The sequence below is a fragment of the Meleagris gallopavo genome, chromosome 6 (assembly GCF_905368555.1).
Source record: "Meleagris gallopavo chromosome 6, MGAL_WU_HG_1.1, whole genome shotgun sequence".
NCBI lineage: Eukaryota > Metazoa > Chordata > Aves > Galliformes > Phasianidae > Meleagris > Meleagris gallopavo.
In genome coordinates, this window is record NC_139409.1 from 5,510,014 (window position 1) to 5,524,303 (window position 14,290).

Here is a 14,290-nt window from a genome sequence, read left to right on the forward strand (position 1 = left end):
TTTACACAGTTTCCATTGGATTTACTTGGTTCTCCATATTATTTGGTTTTCTTCTAATCCCAAATTTTTGTTGTCTTAAGCAAATGAATTGAAGGGAGAGGAATTACTCATGTGAGAACAGTGAGCAGGATTTGGCACTAAAAAATGTTAAATAATCAGGCAACAAATAACATTTCCATACCCCTTTATCTGTTTAAGTGAGAGATAAAGCTATCAGTCACGTCAGAGGTTAAAAGTAATTAATATTCTCAAAAGTCAGTGGGATTTAGGCTTTACAGTTTTACTGCAGCTCCATGAAAATATAAGTGACTTTCTGTATTTTCTTTAACCATGATTATTTTTGTTTCTCATTGTTCCTCCATCCAGTTCTTTCCATTCATTTTTAAGTAAGTGTGTGTGTAAGAGCAACACCAAGACTTTTGTCCAGATGATAGTAGGCCAAACTGAATGTTCATGGTGATCACTTGTCTCCTGTTTCCATTGTCAAATTACAAACATGTAATAGAAACCCTTCCTATTTTCCCTTCTATCCAGATTTTCATCAGAAAAAGTATCTGCACATATCTTTCAGCGTCTCAATCCATAAACTCTTGGCTTTTATCTCCCTAGGACTGAAGACCATTGTAGGTGCACTAATCCAGTCTGTTAAGAAACTTGCTGATGTGATGATCCTGACCGTTTTCTGCTTGAGTGTCTTTGCCCTCATAGGCCTCCAGCTCTTTATGGGCAACTTGCGACACAAGTGTGTGAGGGACTACACCCAGTTTAACTTCACCAATGGCACGTTGTACTTGGATGGCAGGACATGGAACAACTCAGAGGAATTTCTTAATGATCCAGGTAAATTCCTTTCTTTACCTTGTTTATTTGTTTATCTATTATCACACTGGTCTGTATTGATTGGTACAACAGATGTGACTATTCCATTTTCACTTCATTGATGTGGTTTGGAAAGATTGGGTAGTGTTTTCTGTTGTGCCTTCACAGTTCATGCTGAAAGTTTCCTAGTGCTTTCCTAATGCAGACCTTGTCACCTCACCAATGATTTTCACAGATTTAGGGTATCTCCAAAATTTCAGCTCTGTTTGTAGGTCTCTTCTGCATGCTGTTCCTTTAAGATCATTTCTAGCTGTAGCATCTTATGGCAAAACTTGAGACTTTGAACTGAAAGTCTTAAAAATCTAACAGCAAAGCTGAGCATTTATTACACTGAAAAATCCCAGGGGTATTTTTTTAAGGAAATCTCATGCTATTAGGGTCTTAACTCATTATCTGGGTTGGACCATCCTACAGTATCTGGTGCTCTGATGTTTATTATCAAAAGACTTGTTTTCTAGGCCAAAGCAATTTTTAATACTCTACAGTCTGCTAGACTTTGAGTTACATTGAAATAGGTTCACTGAACTCATTTATGAACATTAAAAAAAAAAAAAAGAACAAAAAACAACAGAAACTCATTTCGTGTAAATAAACTTCAGAATGTAAACAGGGAACCCAGCAATTAGCTGGGCTTGTTGTAGAACCCTCATAAACACAAGACAATTCCCAGTGACTGCAGTGGACATTAGCTCACATCTGATAACATTAAATGATAGTCTCAAGAGAAGGAAGTAACCAGATCAGTGTGCCTTGCTGGAAGCTGGTGATCAGTGACTTTTGGTATTTTATTTATTTTGGGAAGAATCAATCACATAGCACACTCATTAACTGGAAATTTAATAGGTGGGAAGTAACATAGAGTCATAGGGTACCTCTAATCTGAATGTAGGGACCCAACAATCCTCATTTCTTTACCCCAGCTGATGGCACTGTATACCCCTGAGTCAGGCTCAGGGCAGTTGTCTGGGTTGATCCAGAGCTCTGTTGGACTAGAACAAGGTTGCCACCAATCCAGACTTGCTTCTCAGCATTGTATGCCTCTTCACCCAGGTTATGTTTCTTCACCCAGGTCCAGGAACTGAGCCAGTGGCAGTCCCATCACTCCATGCTAGGGATTTCTGAGCTTTTTGCTCTGTTCCTTTCCCTGGAGTCTAAGCAGCCTTGGGAGAAGTGGTGTTTAAAAGCTTTAATTCAAAGATAAAAAGCTTTATATTTGTATTGTTAATGGATAATATGGTTGACTGAGCATTAAGGAAGGGCATTCACAAAACTCTGGCTGAATGAGGGCCATCTTCAGGACTGACCTTGACTGTAAGGTTGTGTGTCTCCTCATTGTCCCTAAACCAGAACCTCTTGCCAGCTCAAAGGGGAAAATACTAAATCACTATTAAAAGACTACTAAACAACTCTAGAGCTGTGCTGGCTGATAATGAGGTTGCTGACATCTCTTCCCAGCGATGCTCTCCATCTTCCAGCTCTGGTGTATTAAGGTACTTCCCAGATCCTACACTCTCAGATATTTAGTCTGATTTTTGAGTGGTCTGCATAGAGCCAGAAGTTCGACTTGATGATCCTTATGGGTCCCTTCCAACTTGGGATATTCTGTGATGATTCTGTGTAATGCAGCTCTGAAGATAATCCGTTTCTCTGAGAGTGAAAGAAGGGTATATGCAACACTGGTTGTCTCTAATAAAAAAATACAGTTACTTTCAAGGCTTGCTGCAGCACTGCTTTAATTGGGAGGAATTCTACAGCTGCTCCAGTAGTGCAGCTGCTCCAACTTGCCTTAGACAAGTTTATTTGCAAGGTAAGGGATGCTCATTTAGTAAATCCAGCTATGGTTAATATGGTCATGAAGGCTATGAGTGTTATCACTAAAGTGGATTTACCTATTACAAGGATTATCAACTTGGTGAGATGGTAGATTGAAGCAAATTAAGCTTTGAGCATGCAGTATTAATAGTAAGCAATAGTATTGTCAATTAATGTTTCCATGTTTTCATAATATTGGAAAATAAAGATGTAGTGCATTATGGTAAATGATTGTCAGTTAGAACAGATGGACAAGAATTATTTGAATAGTTGAAATATAGAGTCAGTACAGAAGGCCACTGAAGAGATGGAAAAAAAGTAGTTCTATAGGGAAAATGTACTGACCTCAAAATAAGAATAATGAAGTATTTTTTGAAAAGCTGAAGAAAGTGGCTCAGCAATTAGACTAGGAAGAACAATATTAAGTAGGATTTTCATTAAATGTTGACTATTACGCTGAAGCAATTCAGAAATGGAAGGACTGGCTCATTTTGTAACTAGATGGAATAGTGCTTTATATTCCTTTTTGCGTAAGCATTATGGTGAAATGAAGTGACTGTTTAACAGAGTAGTACTGACCACAATTTAATAACAGTCCGAATTTCAAGCACTTCAGGGAATTAAGCAATATATGCAGTTAAATTAAAGTGTAGGCAGACCAAATTAAATAAAAAGCTGAATATATTAAGACACAGAGTAGTGTCACTGTTTATTCTGAGGATGAACTAGAGAAGAAAATTGGTCAAACTGAGATAGCTAAGTTCATTCAAAGAGAACATAGACAATTAGAGAATAAACCACTGGAGAATTCAAACCCAGTGCAGCTGAGTCACTCATTTTGGAGAAGGGATAATAATAATAATAATAATAACAACAAACCACCAGAAAAGAGAAACCTGAGTACTATCAGAGGTTCATAATAACACCTCTGAAATGTCAGATTTCAATGGCTATTGCAAGTGAAGGAAACGCCAGGCACCTTAGGAAAGCAAGAGACAAAAGCCTTGTGACTGGGGATTCAATGGGAGAATTCACAGAGATTTATTTCATTCAGGTTCCCCAATTACTAAGTTCTAGAATACAAAACCGACATTGAATATTTTTTTTTCCTCTATCACGAAGAGGACTTTTTTGATCCTTGCCACTGAAAGCTTAATTCTATGAGAGAAACTTCACCTGATCACGTGCCGATGGCTTCTCAGTTTAGGTGCGGTGGTCATGGCAGGGTGAGACAACTGCTTTATCCTCTTACTGTCTACTCTTGGCGAAGATGCAAGTCAAAAATTTGCCTTTCAGTGGGCACATTTCATGATGAAGAGGAGGACTTTCCCATTCCTTTTACTAATTAAAGTGACTCTAAGTCTTCAAAATTTATGCTTCCATGCCTAAAAAAAGGGCTTCTTTTGACCTTTCTTATAAAAGAAGTTATTTGAGTCTAGTTTTGCCTCCAGTCAGTGATGCTTAGTTTTGCAGAGCTGGGAGAGGGAAAGAGGAAGATTATGGCAAAAGGAGTTCAACGGATCTCCCAGCTTCTTCCATAGCATTATTCTTTATATGAATGGAGTATGGAATGCTTGACAGTTGAACACAGATAGATTTAGGCTAAGGATATCTTGATATCAAATGCCAATGCTATAGTCTGCTCAGAATTAAAATAGAGATATAACTAATTCACCTGGAAAAATACCGGCTACTAGTAAGTGATTTTATTTTTCATATCTGCAATTCTAGATTTGCTAAAGGACTACAGAGGCCCAAAGAGGATTATTTGTAGACATTAAAAATAATAAACCTGATAATCTGTAGTTGTAGATGCAGCCTATATAATAATAAAACAAAGGGAAAAAAGTACATAGTAGGGTAGTTTACATCTATGGCAATGTGAAAATTGTGTGATCAGTATATCGATATCAAAATTATTGAGCTGCCAGTTACCTTTAGGAGGACTGATGGTTTAGAAATGCCAGGTGACTGCAGAACTACAAGGTTAGTTCCAATGCTTGTAAAGATTTCTAGGAAATTAGCTGAAAATAGCATGCTTAAAAGCCTTGGGTTGTGGTGTTAAAATTAAAGGCGTATTTCATGAAGTGAAACTCTATGAATGCATGAGTCAGAGTGGACTAGAAGGTATATGAAGTCAGGCATGTCACTGGTTTAGAGAGAGTAAAAGATGTACCAAAGAGCTGAATGTAGTTGAGTCTCCTGGCTGATGATTATAGAATTTTTAATGTAATTTATGTGTTCCATTACTAAAATGGATTATTGACTCATCAGTAAATAGTCAGTAGGAATCTGAGTTTAAATCGTGTGTGCTTTTGTAGACCAAGGCTCAGATTGAATACTGAACACAAATATAATACTTAAGAAAAAACCCTTAAAAATATAGTAAAAATATTATTAAAACATTCTTAAAGTGCTAGTCTCAGAACCCAGCATTTTCTTTTCGTTTAAACTGAATACCTTAATTGAGAGGGCTCTGAATGTGCTATGTATGTTTTCTGTCTAAATTGATATCTTATAAAGTAAAATAAAACACTGTTGTCCACAAAGTAGAAATAACAACAATAACAATAATAGTACTGTTAAAGATTTATTAACCTCTTGGCAGGAGGAGTCACCTGCCATTTTTGTAGCTTAAAAATAGACTTTTCAAGGGTGCTGTTTTTTTATTACAGGTTACTTTCTGGCACTCATTTCATGACACTGCATTTTCTCTTTTTCTGAAGTCATACTGGAGGCCTGAGAAAAAAAAATATATATATATACAGTTTAACTCAGTGTCTATATTTTCACCTACAATTAGTCATCATAGTTACTTTGAGTTCTTTATTTAGGAAGATGTATACATACGTTAAGTCTGTGTCTTTGTGGGTCCCAAATACATCTAATCAAGTAATTAGAATGATTTGGAGAAGAAAGTTTCTGAGGGAGCCTTTGAAGGAGCCTGTTTCATTTTCTATCTCTAACTCATAATAGACATTCTATGGAGGTGGTCCAACTAAACCAGCCGTGTTAGATGCCTAAGGTTGAGAAATGTGGGAACTCTTCATAGACAGCCTCTGTTTGCAGAGCAACTTGCTGAAAGGTGATGTGCTACCCATCTGAATTATAGTCTTCTTGACTGAAGGGGTCTTGCATGAGGTGTGAATGCAATCAGAGCCAGTCTGACTGCTCAGAGCTGCTAAATCAGGACAATTCCATCCCAGCAGTCAATACATAATACTTCAAAAGTCTTTCCACATCCTCTTTGATGTCCTAGATAAAATGAGCTATTAAAATAAATGGGTAAGGATGTTTAGGCATACATATGTGAGTATATAAAAAATATAGATGTGTGCATGTAGATGTATGTCTACACATGTATTTTCTCTATCTTCTGTGTCTAATTGTTAGCTCTGCCTGGAGAATTGCTTCATTTTTGCTGTGAGAATAACTGAAATTAAGCTGTACGAAGAGATATTCTGAAACTGCATGAAAAGAGTATAGAAAATAATGATGTCCAAGTCACATAATAGATGCATCAGGTTTGGGGAGAGCTGAAGTGTTTTAGGTGTTGTCTGAGGTGGTAATAGAAGACAGTGAGTGTTGGATGAGTAATTATGGAGGTGGGAGAAAAGAGGGAAGCAATAAATCAGGTTGAGACTGGAAGAGGTGTTTTGTTATGTATGATTGTGTGGGAACCAATGATTAAGACAAAGAACCTCTCTCAGCTTTCACACTGTGCTTGTCAGCATGGAATCTACTCGCATTACTCCACCGTTAACGGTAAATATTGTGGCTTTGTTCAGGTGCTGTGGATCTTCAGATAAATTGCTTCGTAAATGCTCAAACATTAATGCAGTGATGTGTTATTAACACGAGTATTGTACCTGTGCACTTCCATGTTTTAAGCTACGTAGAAAAAGAAAGACCCAGAAGCAGTACGAGGTTCAGAGACACACAGGTGTTGTGCTGGTGTATCCAGTACAACCTCTTCCCAACAATCCAACAACATTATTTTTTAACCTTGTGGTGAAAGAGCTTTGAAACAATTTGTAGAACAGAAGGATTTATCCTCCAGATAAATTTCTTTTGCTCTCATTGATGCATTATTATTACTCATGGAGAGATCTGCTAGAGGAAAGACTTGCTGCAAAAGATGAAACCCAGCAGTCTGAGAATTTTTCTGCACCCTCAAATTGCTCATAAGCTACCAAAGTATAACCACTTGACTCACACAGTACTGTTCAAAAGGGCACTTGAAAGGACCATTTCTGTGCCCCTTGGAGCATCTCCATGGACTTCTGCTTGCTTTGGGCTCAGCAATAACAAGCCTTGCAGAGGCAAGAGGTAGCTCTGACTTTTAACTATGAGCAGACCATCGGCAGCAGCTCGCACCATTGCTTTCCCTTATTGCCCTGGCTTTAAGTATTAAGGAATATTTTCTCCTAATACTTTCCATTAATGCTGAATTCACTCAAGTGAGGTGGGGATGAAATATAGGAATTGCCAGGCTCACTCAGTTTGGTTTCCCTTAGGCAACATCTGTCTGTAGCTCAGAGCAGACCCACGTGTTCCAAAATAAATTGCTGCAGCACAAAGTACAGACATTGTTTTATAAATTTTTGTAAAGATTAACTATTATAGCTCTGGATATCCTTCTCTACATATGTAACAAGTCTCTCTTTGAACACTGTGGCTAAAGGGACAGCCTGCAGCAGAAACTTCTGCAGTTGAAATAAGAAGAGAAGTTGAAAATATATTTCCTTTGTCTTTGGTTTTGCTCTCCCTCCAATAGTTTTAGGGCAAAAAGTATCACATCCTGAATCTAGGAGCATACGTAGTTCTCATTTTCCAGAATGAGTGCTATTTTTGACTGTTTGTCACTTCTTTCCTGAGATGAAATATCTCAGGTTCTTTTTTTAATTGAATTCTCCTGGTCAATCTCATTATCCACTTCTCAATACTCCCCAGTTCAGCAGTTCCACTGAAAGTAATGCTATGCTCTATTTTCTGGATAGCACAAGCCACTGGTTTATATATTGGCAACTTTTTTCCTATATGCATCCACTGCATCCCTTTCCTCCTGCATCTCAGTATTACATTTTTCTTTGTTCACAGCTTATTACTACATAGAAGCATGTATTTCCTACCTGAATTGATGCAGAGAACTTAAAACTTAACAAAGTTATGGGTGGGTGAGGTTTTTTCCTTTGCTTTACTTTGCATTCTGAGAACACAGTATCTGCCTTTGTCTTTCTCCACATATTTTCTTAGTGGTATTGGCCTCTGTGGTGTTCCTCATTCAGTCCTGGCCTTGGACTTGACTTACATGAAAAATACTGTGCCATCAGCAGATTTTCTCACCTCCTCTGCTCACCCTCTCTTTCCTTTGTACTTATAGTAAGTCAGTGCAGACATAGCTCTCTGTTAGCCTTCTTAGACACGCCGATTTTTCATCTCAAACTTTTGTTTCCCAGTCAGTTTTTGATCCAATTCATCTGTTTTCTTTATCGCAGTGCAAGCAGGAGTGTTTTCTTCTTCTTTTTTTTTTTTTTTTTTGGCATCTGTCTGTAATCACAAATGCATTCAACCCTTGTAGCAGCTTTTGATTTCAATTCCTTTGTGCAAAATACATATATATATATATCTATAAAATGCAACAAAACAACCCTCTACAAAACTTCCATAGCCCGCACTTCAGCATTTTGCTGCCTATTCATGTGAAGTGCTTGTCTAAACAAGTGGCACTAAATATGCTTTTAGTTACGCACTACACAGCCTTCAGCTCCAGGCATATGGGTCTGCATGAGTGACCAGACATGGGCATGGAAGGAGGGGATCTGAACATTATTAAAAGCCAGCACCCCATGTTTATTGCTTGTTGTTGTCTCCTTGTCGCTTGTCTCTAAATGTCAAGGGGTTGGTGTGGTCCCCATGCCACACTGTGGCAAACCTGGTGGAGTATCTGTTAGACTCTGTTCCCCTAATATCCTCACAATTAACCTCTCCCGTTCCTTTTTTAGTTGAAGTTTTGAAAATGTCCTCCAAGACAGTAATGGGATGAGGTGGCAGGAGAGAGCTGGGCAAGAATCAAGTGTGCAAGGGGAAGAGTTTGGGAAGTGTGGGAGGCAAGAAGGGAGAGGACAGCAGCTGAGAGCCTGCAAAGTGGAGGAAGTTTTTCACACAGAGGGTGTTGATGCACTGGAACGGGTTGCACAAGGAGGCTGTGGATGCCCCATCTGTATGGGGCTGCTGAATCACGGCCTGAACCTTTGATTGATCACCTGAGGTGAGCAATGAGTCAGCCATGGGAGCACAGGTGAAGGCAATTCAGTGCCTTCAGCAAATGCCAGGTAAGAGAGGAAGAGAACCAGATCCCCTGTCGTGGGGTGAACAACAAGAGAGTACTTCATTATTATAATTATTTGCAACCCCTTTTAGCAGGGAAGAACTAACTGGCAGTGCCATTTATTCCCAAGCATTCTTCCCTAATAGTACCCTTAATACAGCCTGTTCCATCGCTTTTTTGAGAGGCATGTTTTTCATCTTCAAACTCAATTTCATTTATTAGAGATTTCACTGTGAGTGACACGGTGTGCACACAGCAAGTGCAGCAAGGATTCATTTTAATTATTACATATTACCAGGAGGTACAGTGTGTTTGTGCCGGTGGGCGAAAGGGTGAGGAAGGGGTGTTATCTATTTTGTTTCTGTGTCACATATCACAACTGCAAGGTGATGGGGCTTTCTGAATTGCATTTTAAATTTGGATCTGGTTATTTGTTGACTGTCAGTGCTCCATGCTTGCCGTAGCATGGAGGGAAAATCTCCACCCAACATGCACCCGTATGGCTGCAATAAATAGTCCAAGATAACAGACACCTCTCTAACGTTTTTGTTAGAAAGTCAGCCAGAGGACTCTACTCTGGGCAGTGACTAATGATATTTGAATGCTGCTCTTTACTGTGTGATAATATATATATATATATAAAATTCTACACTTGCTTAAGAGCATTTCAAATACCATTATATATATATATATATATATATATATATTTATATATTTAAATTCTGATGGCTTAGAGATAAGACAAATCGAGATATCATTTCAGCTGGGTTGCTAGATAAGGAACACAATGTGGATTTAGTAACCATGATTTCTAAGCTGAACTTCCTAATTTTTCTCAACTGGAAACTTTCTTCATCCTTTTACACGGAGAGATTTCTACCCTGCAGCTTTCTGCTCAGTGGTGCGATATAGGTATGGAGCATAATTTTAATTAGAATTAATTAACTTATTATCTTGTTGAGGAAGTTGACAGAAATTTAATTATTTTTTTTTTTTCCCTGACAATGGGAGACAGTGTGAAAATTTAGAACTTCCAGGTGTGGAAGGGTCCAATGTAGAAATGTGAAAGACTGATAGCTTTGAGAAAGTGTAGAATAAAATAGTAGAAAAGATGAGATGTATGAGAACTTTAGAAGGAAAACACTGGAAACCTAGAGGATTTTGTCTATTTACTCATGAATTACAATCAATTTACAAATATTCCTAATTCTGTTGTGAGTTTAAGCTTTAAGGAACCACTGATGTGTATGGTTAGACTCCTACCAAGCTTCTTGGCATCCTTGGAAAGCCAATAGCTTTGAGGATGCTGGAGAAATTATATTGCTCTAGGTAGGTACAAGTGTAACAAATTCATAGCAGGGCTGGATTCACAGACATTGTTTGTTTGGCTGCATTTATTATCAGGTCCCTTTGCTCGTGATGGGGAGCAGACCTTCCCCACTCCACAGTCAGAGTGCTCTGCTCGCTGGGCCTGATGTCACATCTAAAGATAGCTAATAATAGTCCATAATAATAATGTAACTGTGCTGTGCACTATTTCTTATCAGTATAACTGTTATCGATCCTTTCCTCAAAACAGGGAATAGAATCATAGTCATAGAATGGCCTGGGTTGAAAAGGACCACAATGCTCATCTAGTTCCAACCCCCTGCTATGTGCAGGGTCACCAACCAGCAGACCAGGCTGCCCAGAGCCACATCCAGCCTGGCCTTGAATGCCTCCAGGGATGGGGCATCCACAGCCTTCTTGGGCAACCTGTTCCTGTGCATCATCACCCTCTGTGTGAAAATAGACTAGAGGAATGTTTACTCTTTGGTGCAACAAGTACATTAATGTTAGATTATGTCAATGCCAAGAGAGACCATCCACAGTATGGAGGTAAACTCCTACTCCCTTCCCTCTAACTGGCACAACCACTCATTGCAGTGAGGTTATGAGCTTCCTTCCCTCAGTACACAGCCAGGGATGAGGGCCTGGGCCAGATTCATGGGTGCTTGAGCCAGTCTGGCTGAAGCGGTGGCCTGTATCGCACTCTCCTTTGTATGCAGATGAAACTCAGAAGGTAATAGGCTGCTTCAGAGCACTTGCTTTTGTAGGTTTGATTTATTGAGCTCAGCACTTCTAAAATACAATCCAGGAAAGATGATAGCAGTGCAAGGGTTTGTATTGCACCTATTTATTGGCAGAGCAACCAACCTAGCACGAGTAATGCTGCATCAGGTGCAGGGAGATATGGCATCTTAGTATGTTTTTATGAGGCTTAGAGTCGATACGAATGTACATATGTTTTAGAGAAGACAGCATCTGGTTGTTAGGAAACATGTTTCTGTTGAATTTCTGACTTACAAATGCTGACAGAAAATGTTTTGTGTTATTTAAAAATAGATGTTTACCTGGCAACAGTGGAATAAATAATGTGTGGCCAAGCAGAAACAAATACTCAGGGAGTATTTTCTGATCATCTGACTTTATCATTTTGATAATTGAGTAGATCAGGTAGTTATTTTACTCTGAAAATTCCTGTTGGAAAGTTCCAAAAAGACTTCACATGCACCATAACTCTAACACTAAGTTTTTAGTGAAGTTGGGAGGAAAAAGATAAAATGCAATGCAAATAAAATTGAAAAAAAAAAAAAAAAGAAAGAAGGAAAAAAAAAAAAAAACATGTTGGATCTATGTATTTGCATCCATTTATTTGCATGTGTGAAAATATGACTTGTTTTGGCTTGATTTTACTTAAGACATTAAAAAAATATACAGTAAGGTCAGTTTTGTTTTCGTATTTTGTTTCTATTGACATGTAGAGGTTTTTCAGTGAAAAAGCTTACAAAGTGTAACAAAAATCGATGAGAATCTTCCAAGACAGTGACAAAATCTTACTCTCATAAAGTGTTTATCAGTTGGGGCAGTCTACATTTCATAGATAAGCTCCTACTGCAAATGAAAAAGGAGTTTTATATCCTTTGTTCATGTTAGAGTTAAGTGATAGAAAGCTTAGGCCGTGGGCTAATATGATACCAAAGTGGTTTGTTCTTAAGAGCAAGAGCAATGACTGCTTCTTCCTTAAAGAGCTCTGATTGCCTGGCATGTTTGGTCGAAATCCAAACCAACTTGCTTTGAATGACAAATTGATTGTTGTGTGCATTTTTGATAATACAGCAATTTGTCTCCTCAGGCATAATGCTCTAATCCCCCCTTCATTTATCAGTAGGGAATCAGTAATTCAGCTCTTCTTCAGGCTGAAGTTTGGCACACAGAGGTGGTGCTCCACTGCGCAGTTGCAGATCCTGTGGCGAAGATCCCTCTCCCAGCAGTGTCTGCATACCAATTCCTCAGCATGCTTTGCGTAGCACTCACTGCACTGCTGATTTTAGGAGTGTAAATGTTTGTCAACAACAGACAACAGGATTTTGTATCTTCTTGAGATTGTAAATGTCTTGTTTGCATACACATTCTTACTTCTTATTCTGTGCTCTGACACTGTTTGCATCTTCTGGTTCAGATGAGCAGGAGGTGTTCATAGAATCATTAAAGTTGGAAGAGACCTCTAAGATCACCAAGTCCAACCCCAACCATCCCCCCATACCCACTGACCACGTTCTGCAGTGCTACATCTCCATTTTTCTTGAACACTTCCAGGAGTGGTGACTCCACCACCTCCCTGGGCAGCCTCTGCCAGCACATCACCACTCTTTCTGAGAAGAAATTTTTCCTAATACCCAACCTGTTGTTTCAATTTTCCAAGCATATTGTCCTCCTGGTCTTAGTGTTTGCAATATGAAATATTGCAATTCCCAGAGAGCAGTGCGTGCTTGCAAAGTTTGGGGTACCCCATGTAGCAAAACCACTTATTAGCAAGGTGCAGAGCTTCTGTGGTTGTTTGTCTCTCATTTTGTGGTTGTGCCATGTTTCCCCTGAATCACAGGGTGTTTGTGTCACCAACTGCATGTGCCCCAAATAAGATACCATCTGTCCTGGGAAAAGCAGAATTGTTTCAGCAGCAGAAGTGCAGAGTGAAACAATATGTAAGTCTCCACATCCTTCACCCTTTTCTGGTGGTTTTTCCACAGATCCTTTACCATGCTGAACTCAGTGGTGTTGCTGATAGTCAAGATATTTCTGTAGAAATGCCAAACATACAGCAAAGCAGAAAAGCATGCAGTCTGAGCAGGGTGTATGCACTGATGACTTCTGAACACCATCACGTGCCCTCACAAACCACAAAGCTCATGGACAGTAATTCCTTCTTGGCATGCAGCAGGGTAGGGCTTTTCCACTGCTCGCAGCTTACTGAGAAAGCCACAGCACATCTGTTCAGTGGCATTCTTTGCATAGCCTGCCTGGATAAGCTGTCGCTCTTGATTTTTATAGCATTTCACAACGGGGTGTTAGCCTAGAATGGAGAACCTCTCCAGACTAACACCTGCAGATCTCCTCGACTCATAAATACTTGTTGTGTAGGGCTGACGCCATGACTTAAGTCAACAGGGGATCCGTATTCTCTGCTAAAACAAAGTACACTGATACATCTGCCCTCCATCAACTGTTGTCTTCTGTTTTGCATTTACGATGTTTCTTTATCAATTCTTTTATCCTTTCCTCCATGCTGCCATTCGGGTTCAAGCGATGCTCCTTAGAACATCTCTTCAAAACCCATTTCTGGTTATCCTTTTGAGGAGGTAGCTTCCTGTTCTGTTTCTCTGAATTTTAGACTGCTTTGCTGGCTGGAGATGGAAGATGGAGTATGTACATAAAGGCTGTCGTTAGCCTGGGGATGCTAATTTCTTTAAGCCTCATGGATAGTCAACCAGGGAACGATCCTGAGCATTTAAATTTAGTGTGCTCTTGAGTCTCCCTTGAGATGTTTCTGTCTTTCTCCATTGACATTACAGATGACTGTGTTGATAAATATTTGTCTTTACAAATATTTCCTTGTTTGTTTGATCTTTAACAACAAGCATTTTTCCATTTTCTTTTGCTTTATACTGTGCATTTTCCCTGCTGAGTAGAACTCACCAGATTGAGGGAATGGGATGTTTTGCTTGTATTATTAGATCTTGACTTGGTTGCATTTTTAACCTATCACGAGCTTCAGTTAATAAATATCTCATCAGTGTTAAGTCCAAAGGGACAAACTTATGGATTGCTTTCACTGGGCACTGCTATCCTGATTACAATAACATTGTTCTCAACTACAGCAAACTGGGACATGGCTAGATGATGTTTACTTCAAACAGAGCCCTCAGCCCTACTGCCACCCTATCGCAC

General features: G+C 39.1%; 1 protein-coding gene across 4 annotated transcripts in view; it reads left to right on the forward strand.

Annotated features, from left to right (window-relative positions):
- Positions 1-14,290, forward strand: part of LOC100543777 (sodium channel protein type 5 subunit alpha-like) — a 202,847-nt gene that overhangs the window by 61,090 nt on the left and 127,467 nt on the right. For all 4 annotated transcript variants that reach the window (XM_085226971.1, XM_085226970.1, XM_085226972.1 and 1 more), the window contains exon 7: positions 610-840. In XM_085226971.1, coding sequence (XP_085083097.1) covers positions 610-840 — 231 coding nt within the window. The remainder of the gene's footprint in view (positions 1-609; positions 841-14,290) is intronic.